This window comes from Martes martes (genome assembly GCF_963455335.1).
Source record: "Martes martes genome assembly, chromosome: 8".
NCBI classification, from domain to species: Eukaryota; Metazoa; Chordata; class Mammalia; order Carnivora; family Mustelidae; genus Martes; species Martes martes.
This window is the reverse complement of record NC_137895.1, coordinates 110,708,266-110,733,542: the sequence shown is the minus strand read 5'-3', so window position 1 is coordinate 110,733,542 and position 25,277 is coordinate 110,708,266. Positions and strand designations below refer to the sequence as shown.

Here is a 25,277-nt window from a genome sequence, read left to right as displayed (position 1 = left end):
AAACCAACAATTGCAAAGAAAAAAGTTAATAAATCTAAAAATAAGTTGGGAAATTTTAAAACATATCTCTCAGGAATTGAGAGATAGAAGAGGAAAGACTACAAAGCTAGACTTTATCTAAGACTGTAGAATGAAATGAAATCTCATGAAATCTCCAACGTCTATACAATTTAGAAACAGAATAACAAACACATGGATATATCAGAGAAAACACTAATCAGCCACAGCAGCCTATGTTACAGAGTGTTCCAAATTCAAAGGGGAAGAAATAATTTCATTTTAATTTCTATTTTTGTTCAAAGAGTACTCAAACTAGAAAGTTAACTACAGAATTACTGGAAAACGTAATTTTGAATCCTTTTAACATTAAAAATGCAGTGTTTTCAATAGTATCCTTAAGTATCTAATCAATGCCTTTTACCAGCATTTAAAAAACATATAAAAATATATATGTTCATTTTTATAATTTCATATATCCAGTTTTAATTTTAAAGATTTATTTATTATTTGAGAGAGGGAGGGGGACCATGAGCAGGTGAGGTATGAGAGGGGAGAGAAATGGGAAAGAGACTCTCAAGCAGACTTCACACTGAGCACAGAGCCCCCATCGGGCTCGATCCCACAACCCTGAGATCATGACTTGAGCCAAAATCAAGAGTTGGAAACCGAATGGACTGAGCCACCCAGGTGCCCCTCCAATTTTAATTTTAAGTAAAACTAAAGTTCTTGCATAAAACTTATACCACAATATTTATGTTTCCAATTATTTGGTTATGCTTGCCTTTTTATATATCACTGAAAATATTGAAATCTTACATTGTGACATTTAGATACATGAAGTTACAATTTTTATTTATTAAAATTATAAACAACTTTAGATTGTTACTGCACTGAATGTTCCAGCTGGCAATTCTACTATATTAATGTAAGTTAGCATATGAGTAAAATTACTTTTATCTTCTTTTTTTAAAAAGATTTTATTTATTTATTTGACAGAGAGAGAGAGAGATCACAAGTAGGCAGGGAGGCAGGCAGAAAGAGAGGGGGAAGCAGGCTCCCCGCCGAGCAGAGAGCCTGATGAGGGGCTCAATCCCAGGACCCTGAGATCATGACCTGAGCTGAAGGCAGAGGCTTAACCCACTCAACCACCCAGGCCCCAAATTACTTTTATCTTTCCAAGTGAAATAAACACTGAAAAATACGCAGATATACAACCTATGGTTACATCAGGTGTTTTCTTCCGTATATAAGAACCCTTTACTTAAGGAATATCAATTATATTTTGTGTGTGTAGATTTTGCGTTACCATGAAAAAAATTTTTAACCACTGTTTCACTGAACCTCTTAACAACAACAACAAAATTACAATGTACATTCCACTTGTAAATCTATTATTTCTCTAAAACACTTTTTTTAAAAAAATGCATGAAACTGTGATTATTTCTATAGTGTTTACATATTTCAAGAGAAGCCATCTTTTATAAGAAAACAATTAAGCAAAAAGAGACCAGTCCTAGTTTATAGCTTAAAAGCAGATGATCCATGATCTTTAAGCTAACAATGACCTCCTCCTTTTCTCCCTTTACATCATTTTACATTGCTGTTTTTTCTGTGTTCTTTTAGGACTTCTTCTTGTCTTTCCTGCAGAAATCCCACTGCACCCAATTACAACTTTTCTCCAAAAGACATGAAATCCTAACTATAGTTTGCTAAGTATTTCAGCATTCATGCTCCACAAGAATTATCACTTAGTGGAAGATACTGATTTCAAAAGGAAAAATCCTCCATTAGCCTGACAAGTAACTTTACTTCTTTAAAGGCTGAAATAGCCTTCAATCTTCTGAAATCCTCCAAGAAGGTACCCTGGAGATGGGAATCTTTATATATTTCTCTTATAATAAGGAAATATAAGATAGTTCTATATGTATGATCATATAGGTGACAGGATATAGATATAGGTGGTGGTATAGCATAAAATATACCTAATATACCTTCATATAACCAAACTTATATTAGGAAGTAATCTTCTCTTTAATGGTACCACCCAAATTTATTTATCTACTGATGAGTTTAAGACTACACTATTGAAAGAGGGAGAAAGTACATAACTGTGGTTAAAAAAATTATAACTATCATAAAATTAACGGAGGTGGAGATTATCTAACCCAAATTGTATGGAAAGAGCTATCCCATTAGTATCAGATAACTACCTGTGTGGTAGAAGCATTTTAGCTAAAGGACAGTGCTTAAGAATCAGAGGGCTAAAATGAAATGCAGACAGTTGCTGGAACACAGTTTTAAGGTACCAGTACTTAATAAATGTTGAATATCTAAATGCAAACAATATACTAAGTATTTAAGAATTAAGAAAAACACATGTTCTTTTATTTTAGCAACTCTTGGCCATTATGATAAAAATAACCTTTCAGACTACATTAAATAATTTTAGCACTAAGTGAGAACCATCTAAGCAGGAAAAAAAAAAAAACCAAACAGTTCTATCAGTTAAGGATTGCTTGCTCACTAATATTCTCTACTCTGAAATCTTTTCTCTGTACAATCTCTTCTTCAGTTGCACTTATTTTTTTTAACATTTCCTTGTGCTCTTGGCAATTTACCAGTCTCTTGTCACAGAGTATTTATTATCATGCTTTCTCATCACCCTGTTTATGACAGCTTAAATCTAATTAGACCTCATATAAAACCATATATTGGAAAACAAAAATTTCAAGTTGAAAGAGGCCTCCAAAGTCAGCTGATCCAACCTTCCCTATTTTACAGGTAAGGAATCCAATGAAGTAATTTACTCAGGAAACAGAGTATGTGAAGGAAATTAGAATGCCCTGATCACCAATCTGTTGTTCATACAAATAATTCAGACAGGGTTGCTTAAAATTTAAAAGGAGGTAGGGGTCACGAAATCAAGAAATCAAGAAATCAAGAAAGAATAAGACCATGGAGGCTGATAATCATTTTTCTGAATACATCTTTGAACACTTTGGCAAGAATTTGGGAAGTAGAACAGCATAACCCCCAAGGGTGAGGGGAAAAAAAAATCATCCAAAAGGCATTTCAACCTGATAAATACATTACAGATTTGGGGAGCCTGGGTGGCTCAGTCAGTTAAGCATCTGCCTTCAGGTCAGGTCATGATCCCAGGTTCCTGGGATCAAGCCCTGCATTGGGCTACCTGCTCAGCTGGGAGTACACTTCTCCTTCTCCCTCTGCTGCTCCCCCTGTTTGTGCTCTTTTGCCCTCTCTCCCTCTCTCTCTGTCTCCATCAAATAAATAAAACTTTAAAAAAATATATATATATAAAACAGATTTGAAGAATAACAGATATATGTTTTCTGCATTCATTAACAAGTGTTAAAAGGTTAAGCTGTCTTGACAAACTCTACATAAGAACCTGTTTAAAGAATACCTACTTATGCTGAGCAAAATAAGTCAATCAGAGAAAGACAATTATCATATGATCTCCTGGATATGAAGAATTTGAGAGGCAACGTGGGGGGTTGGGGAAGGAAAAAAATGAAACAAGATGGGATCGGGAGGGAGACAAACCGTAAGAGACTCTTAATCTCACAAAACAAACTGAGGGTTGCTGGGGCCAGTGGGGTAGGGAGAGGGTGGCTAGGTTATGGACATTGGGAAGGGTATGTGCTATGGTGAGTGCTGTGAAGTGTGTAAACCTGGAGATTCACAGACCTGTACCCTTGGGGCTAATAATACATTATATGTTAATAAAAAATTTTTAAAAATACCTATACAAGCTGGATTGCCTTAGGGAATTACCATACAAAGTTTACACTTAGACACTAATTTTACTGACACTTATTGTATCTTATTATGCCTCAGGCACTGTAGTAAATACTTTGTACAAAACATATTATTTCATCTTCACAACAGCAATATAAAATGGGTATTGTTAACACTCTCTTTTAGTTAACTGATTTAGACAAAATTCTTTCAGCCTCAAAGGAAAAATAGTTGGCAGCTAAATCACAGAAGTGTGCAAAGATATTCCCTAGGGAATAAATTACTCCACTCTGAGATTTGGTAAACTTGTAATTTTCGATCAATTTTCATTTTATTTTACCTCTTACTCCGCTCTTTTTTAAAATGTAAATTTCATTATTTGCAGTAGGAAATATGAGAAGTTATTCAACTAATATTTCTTATTGTTATTCTTAAATATTTTTAAAAATTATTAACAGAGCTCTAAGTAATTACAATAAGCTACAGTAAGCTAAGTAAATTATTAATGTCTTTATTTCCTTTAACTGAGATTACCACGCAGATAATAATTTTTAAATATCAGGAATTCTACATATTGTCTCACATTAAGACCCCCTCTTCAGGGGCACCTGGGTGGCTCAGTGGGTTAAAGCCTCTGCCATCGGCTCAGGTCATGATCCCATGATCCCAGGGTCCTGGGATCGAGCTCCACATCGGGCTCCCTGCTTCCTCCTCTCTCTCTCTCTCTCTCTGCCTGCCTCTCTGCCTACTTGTGATCTCTGTTGTCCAATAAATAAACAAAATCTTAAAAAAAAAAAAAAAAAAGAACCTCTCTTCTACCTCCATACTATATACTCATATCTCAACTAAATGAATACCACAGATTACAGTAAAAAAAATACTCTGGTAAAAGACTTTGAAGTCACATCCATTTCAGCCCAACCTAAAAACACTCTTGTCTCCCAGAAGAAGGAAAGAAAAGAAAAATAAGAATGGAATAATAAAAGAGAAAAAAAGATACAACAGGGAAGATCAATAAGATACAATTGATTCTCTGAAAAGAATGCAATAAAATACACAAACCTCTCACAAAAGTCATCAAGAAAAGATGCACATAAGTAATATTAATGAAAGAAACTATTCCAGATGGGGATTAAGAAGAAAATAATACATTAACCAAGTTGTTAAAGTTTACCACAATTTAAAAAGTATTACAGATATTCTCTACTCTTTGATATTATATGATGACAATGGCATATATATCACCATGTGGAATTCCTCCCCTAAGCCATAATTTCAGTCTAATCATGACAAAGTATCAGAGAAATAAAAGTTGACATACTACAGAATACTTGATCACTAAATTTTTTAAAAAGTGTCAACTTACGAGAGACAAAGACAATGAAAAAATTCTCCACCAAGTAGAGGAGACCAAAAGAGACATGAGAGCTAAATGCAATGCTGTGGTTTAGACTGAATCTTGGGACAGAATGAACACACCAGTGAAAAAACTGGGGAAATGCAAATACAATCTGTAGTTAACAGCTCTGTACTAATGTTTATAAATACACCATGGGTTATCAGATGATAACAGTAGGAAAACAGGAGTATAATACAGGAACTTTCTGTACTAGCTTTCCAACTCTTCTGTAAACTTAAAGTTCTTTCAAACAAGTTTTTTAAAGAAAATACTGTCAATAGCTACTTCCAATAATTTTGAAAAAATAATCCACAACTGATTTAGAAGAAATAAATATCTTACTAAAAAAACTACTGGCAGTATAAAAATCTTATTTAAAAAACTCTGTGACAAAAGATTCTGCTTTGGGGGGCACCTGAGTGGCTCAGTGGGTTAAAGCCTCTGCTGTCGGCTCAGGTCGTGATCCTAGGGTCCTGGGATCGAGCCCCACATCGGCTCTCTGCTCAGCAGGGGGCCTGCTTCCTCCTCTCTCTCTCTGCCTGCCTACCTCTCTGCCTACTTGTGATCTCTGTCTGTCAAATAAATAAATAAAATCTTTAAAAAAAAAAAAAGATTCTGCTTTGGAATCTAGCACTCTAAGATATGGCAAAAGGCTAGAGACTGGAAAGATGGCAGAGTAGGAGGATCATGAGCTCACCTCATTCCATGGACAGACACACCAAGGCAACAACTACATCTACACAACTAACTCTGAAAATAATTCGACGACTGGCAGAATAAATCTTCCGCACCTAGTTGTAGAGGAAACCCCATCAAAAAATGTGGGAGGGACATGACAAGCAAGGAGGAGTGAGGGGATCAGACCTTACAGCAGGCACTCCCGGCCCTGGGGACTCACACTAGGAAGATGAGTCCCCATAATGTATGGCTTTGAAAATTATCCAGCTTAACTTCAGGAGCATTAAAAATCACCAGAGCTTAACCCCTGGAGAGCTGGAAGGCAATAAGAAACTGAGTCCCTGCCCTTAAAGAACCAGCACACTAAATAACTTGGTAGACACATAGCAGAGAAGCAGCAGTTTGAAAAGCACTTGGGGTGTATGTGAAGACTTACTGACTAATCTTAGAACATATGCTGGATGGGCCTGGAGCTATAGGAGATTTCTTAAGGAACTATACTGTTGGTAGGTGGCATTTCTTTTCCACTCTCTGGTCTAGATAACTGGATACAGTTCTAACATTCTCCCATCTACAGTGCTACCCACCCCAGTGTTCCCCAATCAGGCTGCCCTTGCCAAAACTGGTACCATTCCAAAGTGACTCCTGCCCTGAGAAGTTGGGGAGACAACACCATACATCAGCCCACCCACAGTTTCTACAGCCAGGCCTCTTAGCTGGCTGCACACATAGCAAGTCCCTGCCCTTCAGTGCACCTGCAGCGGTGGCAGAGGCTAACTGTAGACAACTAGACTGAGTGCTAGCCCCAACCACCAGTTGCAGCTGGGCCTCTCAACAGTGTAGGGAGCAAATTCTGCCCAGTATCCCAACAACAGCCAGCTGGGCTGAAGGTCAACTCCACCCACCAGCAAGCCCAAAGCAACTGTGGCTGAGCCACAACAGGAAGGCACATGCAGCTCACACAGGGAACACCAATGAAGCACCTGGTTCTGGTGACCGGGGGAGACTGTGCTACAGGGTAACACATGACTTCTACACAAGGCTACTACTTTCAAGACCACGATACAGCTAACCTAACTAATACAGAGAAACAAACAAAGAGAGTTAAACAAAATGAGAAGGCAGAGGAATACAACCCAAATGAAAGAACAAGACAAGAAAAAGAGCCAAGTAAAAGTGGAGATCAACAATATTTCTTATAGAGTTCAAAGTAACGGTCATAATGATACAGTCATAAAGATACTTGAGAGAAGAGTGGATGAATTCAGTGAAAACTCCAACAAAGAAATACAAAATAATTTAAAAAGTGTTGAACACAATAACTGAAATGAAAAAAATATACTAGAGTGAATCAATAGCAGATTAGAAACCACAGAAGAATGGATCAGTGATCTGGAAGACAGGGTAATGGAAAGTAACCAAGCTGAACAGAAAAAAAAAAAAGGAACAAAAAGAAAAACAAAAAATAAAAGGTTAAAAGAACTCTGCAAGATCATCAATAGTTAACAACATTCATATGACAGGGATCCCTGAAAAAGGAGAGAGAAGGGGCTGGAAAATTTATTTGAAGAAGCAGTAGATGAATATTCCCCTTATCTGAGAAAGAAAGCATACATATAGGTCTAGGATGCACAGACAACCCTTAACAAGATGAATCTAAGGAGATCCACACACCAAGATACATAACTAAAATGGCAAAAGTAATAATAGAGAATTTTTTAAAAAGGAAGAGTAACAGCACCTGGATCACTCAGTCAGTTAACTGTTTGACTACTGGTTTTGGCTCAGGTCACAATCTCATGAGTCATGAAATCAAGTCCTGGGTCAGGCTCTGTACTCAGCAGAGAGTCTGCTTGAATATTCTCTCCCTCTCCCCTTCTCCTCAACTCACACATTCTCTCTCTCAAATACATTTTTAAAAATAAATAAATAAAAGCAGCAAGAGGAAATACTTACATACAAGAGAAATACTTCAAGACTATGAGCTGATTTTTCAGTAGAAACTTTGCAAGCCAGAAGAAAGTGGCAAAGTATGTTCGAAGTACTGACAGGAAGAAAACTACAACCAACAATACCCCACCTGACAAGGTTATCATTTGGAACTGAAGGAGAGAGAGATTCCTAGACAAAAGTTAAAGGAGTTTATCACCACTAACCCAGCCTTATAGAAATGTTAAAGGAAATTAATTAAATGGAAAGAACGGGCAAGACTAGAAGAAAATAATAAAAGGTATCTAATTACACAAATAAAAACAAACATATAGTAAACATAGTAGATTAATTACTTAAAAAACACAAGGAGGTTAAAACACAAAAAGTAGTAAAATCAATTATATATATAAAAATCAGTCAAGAGATAAACAATTAAAAAGATGTAAAATATGCCATCATATACGTAAAATGTGGAGGGAAGAAGTAGAAATTTAATGCTTTCAGAATGTACCTGAACTTGAGCAACCATCAACTTAATATAGCCTGCTATACATGTTAGATGTTATATATGAACCCAATGGCAACCACAAATCAAACACCTACACTAGATACACAAAAAATAAAGAGAAAAGAATCTAAGCATAACACTAAAGAAAGCCATCAAACCATAAGGAAAGAGAACAAAGAAGAACAGAGAGCTACAAAAACAACCAGAAAACAATGAACAAAATAATATGTAATAAGTACATACTTACCAGTAATTACTTTAAATTTTCAAAGACTAAATGCAAAAGACATAGGGTGATGTGGATAAAAAAACAAGACCAATCTATATGCTGAGACTCACTTCAGACCTAAAGACCCATACCGACTAAAAGTGAAGGGACAGAAAAAAATATTCCACGCAAATGGAAGTGAAAATAAAACCTGGAGTAGAAATATAAACATCAGATAAAACAGACTTTAAAAGAAAGACTGTAGCAAGAGACAAAGATCATTACAAAATGATAAAGGGTCAATCCAAAAGGAGAATAGAACAATTATAAGTATCTATGCACCCAACATAGGAGCACTTAAAATATATAAAGCAAAAATTAACAGACATAAAGGGAGATATTCACAGTAATACATTAATAATAAGGAATTTTAACACCCCACTTATATCAGCGGATAGACAGATAATCCAAACAGAAAATCAACAAGGAAACGATGGCTTTGAACAACACATTAGACCTGATGGACCTAACAGATATATATAGAACATTCCATCCACAAACAGAACACACATTCTTTTCACATGCATATGGAACATTTTATCAGACAGATCACATGCAAGGCTACGAAGCAAGTCTCAATAAATTTAGGATTGAAGTCATATCAAGCATCTTTTTAAATCTCAACAGTAAGAAACTAGAAATCAATTACAAGGAAAAAAAAAACTAGAAAAAAACCCACAAACACATGGAGGCTAAAAAATATGCTATTAAACAACTAATAGGTGAACAAAGAAATCAAAGAAGAACTAAAAAAAAAATGGAGACAAATGAAAATGAAAATATGAAACAGTCCAAGATCTTTGGGACACAGAAAAAAGCAGTTCGAAGACAGAAGTACATATTGATACAGACCTACCTCAAAAAATAAGAAAAATCACAAATGATTAAACCTTACCAAAAACAAAAACAAAACCTTACACCAAAAGGAACTAGAAAAATAGGAACAAACAAAACCTAATGTTAATAGAAGAAAATAATGATGATGACAGTAGAAACAAATGAACTAAAGACTAAAAAAAGCAAAGAAAGAAAACAATGAAACCAAGAGCTGGTTCTTTCAAAGATAAAAGTGACTAACATTCAGACAAACTCACCCAAAACAAAAAACAAACAAAAAAAGGAACTCAAATAAGTAAAATCAGAAATGAAGGAGGAGAAATAACAACCCACCTCAGAAAAATACAAAGCATGAGAAACTAATAATAATAATTACATGCTCACAAACTGGGCAACCTAGAAGAAATGGATAAATTTCCAGAAACATGTAATCTTATAAAATTGAATCAGGAAAAAATAGAGTATTTGAACAGACTGATTACTAGTACTGAAAATGAACAGGTAATCAAAAACTCCCAACAAAAAAAAGCCCAGGACTAGATGGCTTCACAGGTGAATTCTAGCAAACATTTAAAGAAGACTTAATATTGACCCTTCTCAAACTATTCCAAGAAACTTAGAAGAGGAGGGAAACTTCCAAATTCATTCTACAAAGCCAGCACTACCCTGGTATCAAACCAAGACACACACACACACGTGCACACGCGTGCACGCAAACAAAACCACAGGCCAATATCCCTGATGAACACAGATGCAAATTTCATCACCAAAAATATTATCAAACCACATTCAACAATGCATTAAAAGGATCATTCACCACAATCACCACAAACAAGTGGGATTTACTTCAGAGATGCAAGAGCAGTTCAGTATTCACAAATCAATGTGATACCTTGCATTAACAAGAGAAAAGAAAAAACCATCTGATCATCTCAATAGATGCAGAAAAAGCATCCGACAAAATACAGCATCCATTCATGATAAAAACTCCTGACAGAGAAAGGGGAACCCTCTTACACTGTTGGTGGGAATGCAAGCTGGTGCAACCACTCTGGAAAACAGCATGGAGGTTCCTCAAAAAGTTGAAAATAGAGCTACCTTATGACCCAGCAATTGCACTACTGGGTATTTACCCTAAAGGTACAAACGTAGTGATCCGAAGGGGCACGTGCACCCGAATGTTTATAGCAGCAATGTCCACAATAGCCAAACTATGGAAAGAACCTAGATGTCCATCAACAGATGAATGGATAAAGAAGATGTGGTACATATACACAATGGAATACTATGCAGCCATCAAAAGAAATGAAATCTTGCCATTTGCGACGACGTGGATGGAACTAGAGGGTATTATGCTTAGCGAAATAAGTCAATTGGAGAAAGACAACTATCATATGATCTCCCCGATATGAGGAAGTGGAGATGCAACATGGGGGGTTTGGGGGGTAGGAAAAGAATAAATGAAACAAGATGGAATTAGGAGGGAGACAAACCATAAGAGACTCTTAATCTCACAAAACAAACTGAGGGTTGCTGGGGGGAGGGGGGTCAGGAGAGGGTAGTGGGGTTATGGACATTGGGGAGGGTATGTGCTATGGTGAGTGCTGTGAAGTGTGTAAACCTGGCAATTCACAGACCTGTGCCCCTGGGGATAAATACATTATATGTTTATTAAAAAATTAATAAAAATTTAAAAATAAATAAATAATTAAAAAAAAAAAAACTCCCGACAAACTGGGTTTAGAGAAACATACCTCAGTATAATAAAGGCCATATATGAAAAACCAAAAGCTAATACCATATTCAGTGATGAAAAACTGAAAGCTTTTCCTCTAAGATCAGGAACAAAACAAAAATGTCCACTCTTACAACTTTCATTCAGCATAGTACTGGAAGTCCTAGCTGTAGCAACCAAACATAATAAAGAAAGAAAAGGCATCCAAATTGGTAAGAAAGAAGTAAAACTATCACTATTGTAGATAACATGATACTACATATGGAAAAAAAACTAAAGACTCCCCAACAAACTATTAGAATAAATGAATTCAGTAAGCTTGCTGGATACAAAGTTAATATACAGAAATGTTATGTTTCTATATACTAATAATAAAGGGGCAAAAAGAGAATTTTTTTTTAAAATCCCACTTACAATAAAATGCCTAGGAATAAAGTAAACAAGGAGGTGAAAGACCTACTACACTCTGAAAACTATAAAACACTGATGAACTGAAAATGACACAAACAATGCTTGTGGATTGGAAACATCACTATCGTTAAAATGTCCATATTGCCAAAGGAATCTACCAATTCAGTGTAATCACTACCAAAACACCAATAGCATTTTTCACAGAACAAATAATCCTAAAATTTGTATGGAACCACAGAAGACCATGAATAGCCAAAGCAATCTTGAGAAAGAACAAAGCTGAAGGTATCACAGTCCCAGATTTCAAGATAAACTACAAAGTTGTAGTATTCAAGGTGCCTGGGTGGCTCAGTCAGTTAAGTGTCCAACTCTTGATTTCAACTCAGGTCATGACCTCAGGGTCCTAGGATTGAGCCCCACATCAGGTCCCCCACTCAGCAGGAAGTCTGGTTATTTCCCTTTCCCTCTACCCTTTCCTCCACTTGCATATACTCTCTCTCTAAAATAAATAAATTTTTTTTAAAAAGCAGTAGAAACCAAAACAGTATGGTACCGGCACAAAACAAACACACAATCTACAGAACACAATAGAGAGCCCACACACTTCTATGGTCAATTAATCTGTGTCAAAGGAAGCTAGAAGACACAATGGGGAAAAGACAGTCTCTTCAATAAATGGTGCTGGGAAAACTTGACAGCTATATGCAAATTAATGAAACTGGATCAGTTTCTTACACCATATACAAAAATAAACTCAGACTGGATTAAAGATCTAAATATGAGACCCAAAACCACAAAACACCTAGAAGAAAATATAGGCAGGATCAGCCTTAGCAACAGATTTATGGATATGTCCTCAGGCAAGGGAAACAAAAGCAATAATAAACTACTGGGACTGTACCAAAATAAAAAGCTTTTACACAGCAAAGGAGACCACTAATAAAACAAAAAAGGCAACCCAGTGAATGGGAGAAGTATTTGCAAATGATATATCCAATAAGGGGTTAATGTCCAGAGTACATAAAGAATTTATACAATCAACATAAAAGAAAAAACCCAAATGATTTAATTAAGAAATGGACTGAGGACCTGATTAGACATTTTTCCAAAGAGATACAAATGGCCAACAGACACATGAAGAGATGCTCAAATCACTAATCATTAGGGAGAAGCAAATCAAAGTCACAATGAGGTATCACCTCACACTAGTCAGAATGGCTAGTATCCAAAAGACAAGAAACAGTAAGCATTGCAGGATGTGGAAGCCCTATGGACTGTTGTGGGAATGCAAATTGATGGCAGCCACTGCGGAAAACAGAATGGATGTTACTTAGAAAATGAAAAATAGAAATATCCTATAATCCAGTAATTTCACTACTGGGTACTTATCTAGAGAAAATACAAACATGAATTCACAAAGATATATGCACCCCTGTATTTACTGCAGAATTATTTACTATAGCCAAAAGAGGGAACCAACCAAAGCATCTACTGATAGAATGAATGGATAAAGATGCAGTATACATACACAACGGATACTACTCAGCCATAAAAAAGAATGAAATCTTGTCATTTGCAACAACATGGATGGACCTAAAGGGTATTATGCGAAGTGAAATAAGTCAGACAGAAAAAGACAAATGCCATATGATTTCACTTAGACGTATAATCTATAAAACAAAGCAAATAACAACAACAAAAAAACCCAGACTCTTAAATACGGAGAACAAACCGGTGGCTACTGGCGGGGATGTGGTTGGGAGGCATAGGCAAAATAGGTGAAGGGTATTAAGAGCTATAAACTTCCAGTTGTAAAATAAATAAGTCACAGAGATGAAAAGTACAGCATAGGAAATATAGTCAATAATATTGATAATGTATGATTACAGATGGTGACTACACTTAATTGTGGTGAGCACTGAGTAATGTATAATATTGTCAGATCACTATGCTGTACACCAGAAACGAATGTAACAAAGTACGTCACCTATACTTCAGTAAGAGAAAACAAAGACAAAGGTTAATTTGTAAATGTGAAAAAAAAAATTCTTCTTACAAAGAAACTCTAGACCCAGATGGTTTTGCAGGGAGTTTACTAAACACCAAAAAATGATCACCCCATGGACATTAAAGAGGGCACGTGATGTAATGAGCACTGGATGTTATATAAGACTGATGAGTCACTGAACCCTACCTCTGAAACTAATAATACACTACATGTTAATTAACTAATTTAAAGAAATTTTTTTAAAAAGATTACCCCAGTTAAAACTCTTAAAACACTCTTTTCCTCTAAAGAAAAAGAGGGAACAGCCCCTAATCCATCCTACAAGGATGAGCCTGATACCAAACCCAAAGACATATGAGAAAGAATAGTTATAGGCTCATTCCATTCACGGATATACATTCAAAATTCTAAATAAAATATTACTTAGCAAATCAAATGCAAAAATGTTATAAAAGTTATTATAAACAACCACCAACCTGGGTTTTATTCTAGTTATATGAGGATAGTTTAATATTAAAAAATCCATAAATGTAACCCACCACTCTAACAGATTAATAGAAAAAAAACCATGATTGCTCAATACAAATAGAAATCATTTTATAAAATTCAATACCAAATTCAAATTAACTTCATCATTCTGATAAAAAGTATCTAATAAAAAAATCAGAGGAAGCATCATTTTAAAAGAGGAAATGTTACATGTGTAATCTTTAAAATTAGGAATGAGACAAAGATGCTCATTACCCATCATCCCTCTTCAACACTGCTGTGGAGGTCCTGGTCATTGGGGGTGTGCACAGCAAGCGTGTGCACGCACACACACACACACACACGAAACATAACTATCATTAACAGATTATGATTGCTTACATGGAAAGCACAAAAATAAGCACAAATTATTAGAAATGACACTTTTTTTCCTTGGAGATGAAGCTAGAAATGATGGAATTTAACAAGGTGGCTGAATATAAGATTTATATATTAAGAGTGTTGTATTTCAATACACTAGCAGAAAACAAATAGAATGGCTAATTATACAGATAAACTTTTTGTAACAGTATCAGAGAATATGAAGTATCTTGAAATCAAACAGAAAGCATGAAGAATCTTTATAAATAAATATATAAAAACTATTTAGGAGGTAATTGGAAGATTTAATAGGAATAACTTAATAGGAAGATTTAATAAAGATGTAAATTCTCTCCAAACTAACTTATATATTCAACTGAATTTCAATCCTACAGAAAATTTCTTCTACGTAACTTACAATCGCCTTTAAGAAAAGACGATTACTACCTGTATATGAAAGAGTGAAAGACCAACTAACAGCAAGAACACTTCTGGCTTATGGAGGGCAAATCTGTCTTACCAGATATCAAGATTTATTATGCTGTAATAATAAACACAGTGAGGTATGGGCCCAAGGACAGACAAACAAACAAATGGAACAGAAAAGAACCGTGATAGGGAGCCACACTTGTAGGAAACTTTGGTATCTAATAGGGCATGATGTTAGAATAATGGCAAAAGTAGGAAGAGTTTAAAAAACAAAAAAAACAAAAGAAAACAAAAAACCAGGAGCTATGAAGTTAAAAAATTTTTTTTCCATTTGTCACTTGTCTTTGTTTATGATTATACAACAGAGAGTGGATGCTAAAAAGTCATGACTGCTTTGCTGCTGAGTTGTAATTTCAGAATAAATAAAAACTTTTCCAATTCAACAAATACTAAGCATAGAAACTTATTTCAGATTATAATTTGCCAAATAATTTTCTTGGGGATAAAGGAGTCCACCATGTAAATGCTAAAGCAGTAGTTCTGATCCTAGGAATCCATAAACCTTCTAAAAAGTACGTAAAGGGTGCCTGGGTGGCTTAGTTGGTTGAGCATCTATCTTTGACTCAGATCATGATCCCAGGGTCCTGGGATCGAGCCCCATATCAGGCTCCCTGCTTGGTGGGGAGTCTGCTTCTCTCTCTTCCTCTACTGTTCCCCCTGCTTGTGCTCTCTCGCTCTGTCAAATAAATAAAATCTTTACAAAAATAAAAATATAAATATAAAAAGAATGTAAAGTTTTGAGTGCATATACATATTCAGTATTTTTATGTGGGGAGGCTCCAGAGCTTGCATTATCTTCCTAAAGGACCATAAAGATTACACACACACACACACACACACACACACAAATAAAAACCACTATACTTAAATAAACAAATATTTAGGTATAACAAATTATCACCAGTAGTGACTTGGGAAGAGAAAAAAATTTCAGCTAAAAGGAAGAAAACGGATATTCACATTTTATGTGTCAATTAAACTTAAAAAATATATTTTTAAATTCTGAAATAATTATAGATTTATAGGAAGTTGCAAACATAATACAGACTGGTCCTGAAAACATTCACCCAGTTTTCTCCAGTGGTAACATCTTACATGATTATGATACATCAATCACTGGAAATCAACATGGATACAACCTATAGACCTTACTCAGATTTTTTACCTTATTTAGTTTTTATATACAATCATTTGTTTGTATATACGTAATTCTATGCAATTTTATCACATATCTAATTCATGTTACTGCCACTATATTCAAGATACACAACTACTTTATAACCGTAACGCAACTCCCTCATACTACCACTTTATAGTCTCACACCAACCACTAATCTGTTCTAGTTTTTAAGAAAAATATATTTTTAAGTATTCTTAATACTTACGTAAACTCCCCAAGTGCATGTACATGTATGTGTATATTATATGTAATATGTGTGCAGATATATACATATGCACATCCATATAAATATATGTACACACATATATATGTGCATATATACAATCTTAAATGCACAGATAATTTCTATCAGAAAATACTTTAAATCCTTAATAGAGGTTTGCTTCAAATAACAGAACTGAAGGCATCAAGGAAAAAGTAGAAGTCTTTTAATTTCTCTTTTTAACCTTCTATACATTTTTAATTGTATACAATCAACACATTTTACTTTTATAATTTTTTTGTAGAAAGATAATGCTTTTAAACATCCTTTGTGTAAGCTTGATTTTCAGTGGCCAGATTTGAGAAACCACAAGTTCACAGTAATGCCCTTTAGACACTTGTAGAGAATATCTAGCAACCTAGGGATGAAAGCAGGGAAAGGAAATTGTGAATAAATTGACAGGAAATCAAATTTGTAATATGCTCTGCTAGATCCGAGATTTTAAGTTTAAGTAAGTTTGGTGGACCTCTTTCCACAAAGAAGTTGTAGGTACACATAGTAAAATACTTCTCTGTTAGCAGTAATGGCAATGAGATGCAACTTCAACAAACCACTGCTAAGAATATGTAATATATGGGTAAGACCACAACTCAAGGACCAGAATAACCAGTCTTCTGATTCTCATTAAGCCATATACTAGATATGTGATCTAAGTAAGCTGACTATTCTCTCAAGCCTCATTTCCCCCATTTGTAAAATGAGCCTATGACAATATTCACCATCACGTACCATTATAAGGCTCAGCCAGTTTTACCAACAAGGAATACCTACCAGAGCCACTTGTCCATGTAATGGAAGTTATAAGCCTTATTATCTTTAAAAGTAATGGATAAATAGATATTAAAGCAATGCAGTGGAAATGCCCAAATTGGAAGTTTGTAGGCATGGAATCTCTTTCCTTAGCTATTTCAAATTCAGCAAGTCATTTCTACTTATTGAAGTTTAATTTATTTACTTATAAATAAAACTTGCCCTGCTTTCTTAAGATCAAATAAAGAACTATGTGTGAAATTACTAGAATATTCAAAGCATTATAAAACTAAAATGTATATAAAAGCCAAAGTACTAGAACTAGGAATGGAAGAAATGTTCTGTGAATTTAAAAGACAGGCATAGGGGCGCCTGGGTGGCTCAGTCATTAAGCATCTGCCTTCAATTCAGGTCATGATCCCAGATTCCTAGGATCAAGCCCCATATCAGGCTCCCTGCTCAACGAGAAGCCTGCTTCTCCCTCTCCCACTCTCCCTGCTTGTGTTCTCTCTCTCGCTCCCTGTCTCTCTGTGTCAAATAAATAAATAAAATCATTAAGAAATAAAAAAAGGGGTGCCTGGGTGGCTCAGTCAGTTAAGTGGCTGCCTTTGGCTCAGGTCATGATCCCAGAGTCCTGGGATGGAGCCCCATATTGGGCTGCCTGCTCGGTGGGGAGTCTGCTTATCCCTCTCCCTCTGCCTGCTGTTCTGTATACTTGTACTCTCTCTCTGGTCAAATAAATAAATAAAGTCTTTTAAAAAATAAATAAATAAAAAATAATTTAAAAATTTAAGAAAGTAAAAACTAACAGACACTTTAGAGTTAGCTGAAGCCATATTTGAATCCCTGGAATTAAGAAGATGGGGCTGGAGTCAAATTAGCTTTGCTAGAGCACCACCGACATCTTCATTTGTAAAATGATAATGGAAGTAGCACCAACATCCCAGAGTTGTGAGGATTAAAGAGGATAATACAGGGAAAGCTTTTAGAACACTTCTTGACACATAGCTCCCATATTTTATTATTATCGTTGTTGTTGTTATGCCTTAGTTTCTTTAGCTGTAAAATGTGGGGTAATACCTACTTAATAGAGTATACATGAAAAATAAATAAAATATTAGTAGGGCATATCAAATAATACTTTTATGGAAGCTGATTATAACAACAAAATTAAGACAAGTTGTCCTGGGGCGCCTGGGTGGCTCAGTGGGTTAAGGCCTCTGCCTTTGGCTCAGGTCATGATCCCAGGGTCCTGGGATCGAGCCCCGCATCGGGCTCTCTGCTCAGCAGGGAGCCTGCTTCCCTTCCTCTCTCTCTCTGGCTGCCTCTCTGCCTACCTGTGATCTCTGTCTGTCAAATAAATAAATAAAATCTTTAAAAAAAAAAAAAAAAGACAAGTTGTCCTAATATCTCTAACCAAATAATCTGTCTTTTCCAGAATATCCTGTATTGTTGTATTATTTTTTAATTTTAATTTTATTATTGTTTTATTACTTTTGTTATTTTTTGTATACAGTTAGATTTTCTTTCATTTTTCATCAAATTCATTTTTAACAAGCTAACAATCACACTTAAGAAAATTTACTAGGTTGGGAGCAACATATTAAAAGAGACATTTCAAAAAACTGCATTTAGAAAATTTTAACAGTATTTTCAATAAACTTAATGTAAAATAGCTGAATTCCAAGTCAGGAAACAAGTTAATACTTCACAGCAAAATAAATACATTAGAACCTACAAATATTATTGGGAGTGTTCTTTCAGTTAATTATGGTTTAGAAAAGAAAAAAAATTGTCCCACCCTACTGCTTCACTATCCTTTTTTCTCCATCTCCCTATATTTGGATAAAATGGAATCATTAAAAGGGTGAGTAACAGCTTTTTAAAACCAAGTTACTAATTGCTACCATCTACTTTCTACTATTTAGTATTAACATTAAATTTTAAAATATTCCCCTATCCTCTTTGTGGCTTGTTTTTTTGTTTCTGTTTGTTTGTTTTTTTTTTAATGTCCTATGAGGAGCCCATAGAAAAAAACAATGATTTTCTTTTTTTCCCTCACATAAAAAACTCATATTAAGGAAAGCATTTTCAGATGGAGTGGCCATTATCATACTGCAATTCACTGTTCTAGATAACTCCTACAACATCAGTTCCAGTAAAATGACATTTATTTTACACACACCTGTATGACTGACTTTTAGTTCTTCTAATTACCCAAAAGTGAAGTCCAGTAAGAATGTTTTAGGATGTTCTATTCTGGACTCTGCAGGAAAACTTAATCTCTTAAATTCTATTCACACAGAAATTACGTAGAGTCCACCACACTGGGCCATGAGTAGAATGCGAAGCCATTTTCCCACAAACAAACCTCACATATAGGCAAGTTACTAATTTAACACTGGGGCTAAGAGGTAATTTGTTTTCCCAAACAAGTAGGTTATCCTTATTAAGATTTAAACTGAAAGAATATGTCCAAACAATTCAGCTATGCTCTAGAAGATCTAAGAGGTATCAGGCTTTCAACAACAAATGACATGTCACTTTCTTTCAGGGACTTACTTATTTACTAAGCATATTGGGCTAACGACCAAAGACCTGTCAAAAAAAAGATTATAAAACAATTTTAAAATATCGGCATTAAGATGGAAAATGAGGCTTCTTTAAGTAAACCAAGGCCTACGTCTAGTTAACTACCATGCAAATGTACACTATTTAAAACCAATTCAAATAGGAAATTAGAATTGACTCAAGACGACAAATGTCAATACTCACTTTTTTATTTCTCGGAGCAACATTCGGATAAGGATGGTCTGAAGTGGTTCAACCATCAATTTTCTCCACATATCCAATGCTAGCTGCCAGGAAAAATAATCAAGGATGAATTACCTAGCATTTGTTTTTAACATTTACTAAAATGTTGAGAGACTTTTTAAAGTAAAAAGACACATCAAGTATTTAAAACTAATATTTCAAAAGTCAAATGAAAATCGAATATACATAAAAAATGAATTTCTAATTTAAACTGAAAATGAGTATCAAACGTACAAAGAACAGAATTAAGGTCTGAACAAATTGAAACTGAATTGAATTCAACTGAATTAATTGAAAATCTTAAAGAAATACTTGATTTGATTTTTATAAATCATAATTTATTGATTGTTAAATGCTGGTATTATGGAAAGGCTATATAAATGCTAAGACTAAGAGAAACAAAGGTTTTATGTTAAAGTAATTTGGCTGTTGGCTGATTTTTAAAATTATAAAACCTCTCATACAAACATAAAGGGTAAGCCAATTAAAAGAATAATAAAATACATCCCTGTATTCACAACCCAGTTTAAGAAACACAACTTCCCTGTTACCATTGCTCCGAATGTCCTCCTACCTTCCCCTCAGAGGTTACCACAACCCTGAATATTGTGTTAAATCACTCCCTTACCTATAGTTTTACCAAATGTGTACATATCCCCACATTTTTAAAAATTTTAAGTCCCGTATAGTTAACACACGGCACTAATTTCAGGTGTACAACATTGTGATTCAACAATTCTAAATATCACTCAGTGCTCATCAAGATAAATGTACTTTTAAACCCCTTCACCTATTTCACCAATCCCCTCACCCACCTCCCCTCTGGTAATCATCAGTTCATTCCCTATAATTAAATCTGGTTTTTTGCTTTTGTGTTTTTCTCTGACTTATTTAACATGGCATTATACACTCCAGATCCAGGTTGTTGCAAATGACAAGATTCATTTCTTTTATGGCTGAGTAATATTCCTTTGTAGATATAGACCACATCCTCTTTATTCATGTATCTATCAATGGACGCCTGGGCTACCTGCATAATTTATATTGTAAATAATGGTGCAATATACACAGGGGTGCATATGTTTTTTCAAATTCATGTTTTCCTTTTCTTTGAGTAAATAACCAGTAGTAGAATTACTGGATTATAGGGTATTTCTATTTTTCATTTTTTGAGTAACATCCATTCTGTTTTCCATAGTAGTGGCCATCAATTTACATTCCCACCAACAGCCCATGAGCGTTCCCTTCCACATCCTCATCAAAGCTTGCCATTTCTTGTCTTTTGGATACTAGCCATTCTGACTAGCATGAGGTGATATCTCATTGTGGTTTTGATTTGCATTTCCCTGATGATTAGTGATTTGAGCATCTCTTCATGTGTCTGTTGGTCATTTTTATCTCTTCTTTGGAAAAAGAAAAATGTCTATTCGGGTCCTTGGTTCATTTCTTAATTAAATCATTTGGGTTTTTTTATGTTGATTGTATAAATTCTTTACATATTCTGGATACTAACCCCTTATTTGATGCCATTTGCAAATATTTTCTCCCATTCACTGGGTTGCCTTTTTTGTTTTATCGATGGTCTCCATTGCTGAGCAAGAGCTTTTTTATGTTGGCGTAGTCCCAATAGTTTAATATTGCTTTTGCTTCCCTTGTCTGAGGAAATACATTCATAAATATGTTGCTAAGGATGATGTCCAAAAGAATACTACCTACATTTTCTTTTAGACATTTTATGGTTTCACGTCTCACTTTTAGATCTTTAACCCACTTTAAGTTGATTTTTGTGTATAAGAAAGGGGTTGTTCCATTCGTTTACATGTAGCTGCACAGTTTTCCCAACACCATTTGCTGAATAGATTCTTCTGCATTGCATATTCTAGCCTCTTTTGTCATATATTAACTGACCATAAAAGCATGGGTTTGTATGCATGGGTCCTTTATCTTGTTCCACTGATCTATGGATCTATGTGTCTATGTCTGTGTTAGTACCATTCTGTTTTGATTACTACAGCTTTGTGAGGTAGTTTGAAATCCAATATTGTAATACCTTCAGTTTTGTTCTTTCTCAAGACAGCTTAGGCTATTTCAGGTCTTTGGTGGTTCCATACAAATTTTAAGATTAATTTGTTCAAGTTCTGTCAAAAATGCTATTTGTATTTTGATAGGGATTACAATGAATTTATAGATTGTTTTGGTATATCCTTGTGGTTTTAACTGGCATCTTCTTGTTTGAGGCTGGGTATCTTTTCATACGTTTATTGTACATCTCAGTTTTTTTCTGTGAAATGCCAATTCATCTCTTTTGCCCATTATTCAGTAGTATTTATCTTATTCTTAATAAAAACTAGGAGTTCTTCATCTATTGTAGAAATTAAACCCTTGACAGTTTTATATATTGCAGACATAGTTTGTGACTTTGTGAGTTCCTTTACAGTGTTTTTTGAGTAAAATAAATTATATTTTAATATCTCAAAGTTTTCAATCTTTTCCTTTATTGTCTGTATTTTTCTTGTCTTTTAAGAACCTCCTTACTCTAATGTCAGGGATGTGTGTGCTCTTATATTGCCTTCCAAAAGTTTTTATGTTTTGCCTTTCATATTTAAACTCCAATATATTTTTCCCATAAAGAGTACAAATTATTTCCGTATCAAAAATTGACTGCTCCTCTGTTTCCAACATAATTGCATCTATACAGCCATTAGTCTGGTTTTAGCCTCTTTATTCTATTTCCCTGGGGTAACCTTATTCTGATCAATTGGTAATTCCGTTTCAAATAAGTAAAAGCACCGCCTTCCCACTGGGTCCATTCTTCAAGTTTTCCCTTATTTTTTGTTTTTTAAATAGTGCAAACAGGGAAAAAGGTGATACAAAAGAAAATGAGATGTTATAGGTATAGTAGGAGAACAAACTAAGAAGCCTTTTGAAAGCAAGCTGGAGGGACTATCAAAATTCTGTGTGTGCTTGGACCCAGAAAATCCACTTTTGGGTACTCACTCTAAGAAAATTTCTGCTCACGTACAAAGATTTATACATAAATGTTAACTCCTTAAGCATTAAGATTTGTGTCTACTTTGTTCACTACTGTATTCTCAGCATACAGAAAAGTGCCTAGGACACAGAGGGATTAAAAAAAATTTAATAAATGAATAAATGAACAATGATATTCACAACAGTATTGTTCATAACAACAAAGAACTGAACACTAAGAAAAATAGTTTAATAAATGATTAAGAAATTTATTCTATATCCTTACTATAGAAAACTCTCAGAAAAATAAACTTATGTGCAAAGAACTAGACACAGTAACCAAAAAACAAAACAAAACAGGCAAGAAATAGAAGTTGCAAGATATACGGTATGCTATCATTAGGGTACATAGGATATGATACCATTAATGTTTAAAATACAAAATTAAACCATTACATGCATAGTATAAGTATTTATACGCAAATGCACAGGCAAAATTCAGGAAAGACATTGTTTATGGTGATTTCCTCTGGAAGGAAGAGTGAGTTTGATGGTGTTGGTGACAAGGGACAATTATTAAAATATTCACTTATAATCCTACAAACTAAAGCAATTATTATTTCCCACTGAACTGTTACTCTACATCCTTTTTCCCTTATAGTTTTATTCCTATTAAACATGTACTGTGTCCAAATTTTTTCATTAAATATTTTCCCCTTTATTAAAGTTCCTGTGAACTATTTTTTGCCTTCATAACAAAATCGTACTGTACATATTCATCTATGTATGGTTTTTACTATTGGATATTAGACATTTAGACTGCCTATCCATTAGACACCCTTATTAATAACAATGATCACAAGGAATACTTTTATTTTTTTTTAAAGATTTTATTTATTTATTTGACACAGAGAGAAAGTGTGTGAGCATAAGCAGGGGGAGCAGCAGGTAGAGGGAGAGGGAGAAGCAGGCTCCCTGCTGAGCAAGCAGCAAATGCGGGGCTCCATCCCAGAACCTTGGGATCATGACCTGAGCTGAAGGCAGATGCTTAACCAACTGAGCCATCCAGGTGCCCCACAAGGAATACTTCTAAATATTTGAACTTTTTTCCCCATTATTTATTATTTTCACAGTACAGATTACCAGATATGGGACTATCTGGTTAACAGTACTGCACATTTTAAAGTCTACTGAAAGACAATGACGGGGCGCCTGGGTGGCTCAGTCGTTAAGGGTCTGCCTTCAGCTCAGGTCACGATCCCAGGGTTCTGGGATTGAGCCCCACATCAGGCTTCCTGCTCAGCGAGAAGCTTGCTCCACCCTCTCCCACTCCCCTTGCTTGTGTTCCCTCTCTCTCTCTCTCTCTCTCTCTCTCTCAAATAAATAAATAAATAAAATCTTCAAAAAAAAAAAAAAAAGACAATGACGAATTTCTTTCCAACAGGATTATTCTAAGTAAAATCTATACTATTGCCACATCTTAGCTGTTTATTTCTTTCATTAACACTCCCCACAATTTCACATTAATTTCTGTACTTATCTGGCATTGCTTCCCCATGAGGACAGAGACCTTCTGTCTGCTCACCATTGTATCACCAGTGTATGACTACTCAATAAATACATCTTTATTGATTGATGATGATTTATTGACTGATGAATAAACAAATACCATACTGGAGTATTTCTTTTACAACCAATATATGGTTTTTGTAATTTTCCACAAATTTACACTCTACCTCAAGAATCTGAAAGAACTACCTGACCTCCACGCTTCATTGTTTTACTCTGAACCTCTTTAATTACTTTTTAAAGTTAAAATAAATTTGTTATATCCATAAATCTGTATTTCTTCTCTTTTAGGATCTCTTTTAAGCCTAGGACCTTTGCACTTTTTTTTTTAAAGAGAGGGAGCATGCAGGACATGAGGTGGGGGGGAGGGGCAGAAGAAGAGTGGGAGAGAGAGAGAAAATCCTATGCAGGCTCTACACCCAGCATGGAGCCTGACACAGGGCTCAACTCTACAACCCTGAGATCATGACCTGAGCTAAAATCAAGAGTCAGATGCTCAACCAACTAAACCACCCAGGCGCCTTGACCTTCGCACTTTTAACTACAAGAATCTCAAGAGTATTTTCTAAATACTCTTGGAAAATATTTTCTTAAAGACTTTTTATGAACTTTTCACATAGTGGAGCTATTAACCTGTCATTTATTCATCTGTCATTAATTATTAAAATAATACTAATATCTCTTCCGTTCTCATCTATGTAAAGATTCTTAGGAAATCGTTGCAGTGTTTTATTAACATTCATGATGTTTTAAATCTTGACAAATTTAAGATAGTCAACATCGTGTCCTTAAAATAAAGGAAAATCAAATTCCCTCAATATATATGAAAACACTCTCACATCTGCCAGTCAGGTAAAGA

General features: G+C 34.9%; 1 protein-coding gene across 2 annotated transcripts in view; it reads right to left on the bottom strand.

Annotated features, from left to right (window-relative positions):
- Nucleotides 1-25,277, bottom strand: part of CUL2 (cullin 2) — a 104,375-nt gene that overhangs the window by 32,816 nt on the left and 46,282 nt on the right. For both annotated transcript variants that reach the window (XM_080810096.1, XM_080810095.1), the window contains exon 6: nt 19,841-19,923. In XM_080810096.1, coding sequence (XP_080666222.1) covers nt 19,841-19,923 — 83 coding nt within the window. The remainder of the gene's footprint in view (nt 1-19,840; nt 19,924-25,277) is intronic.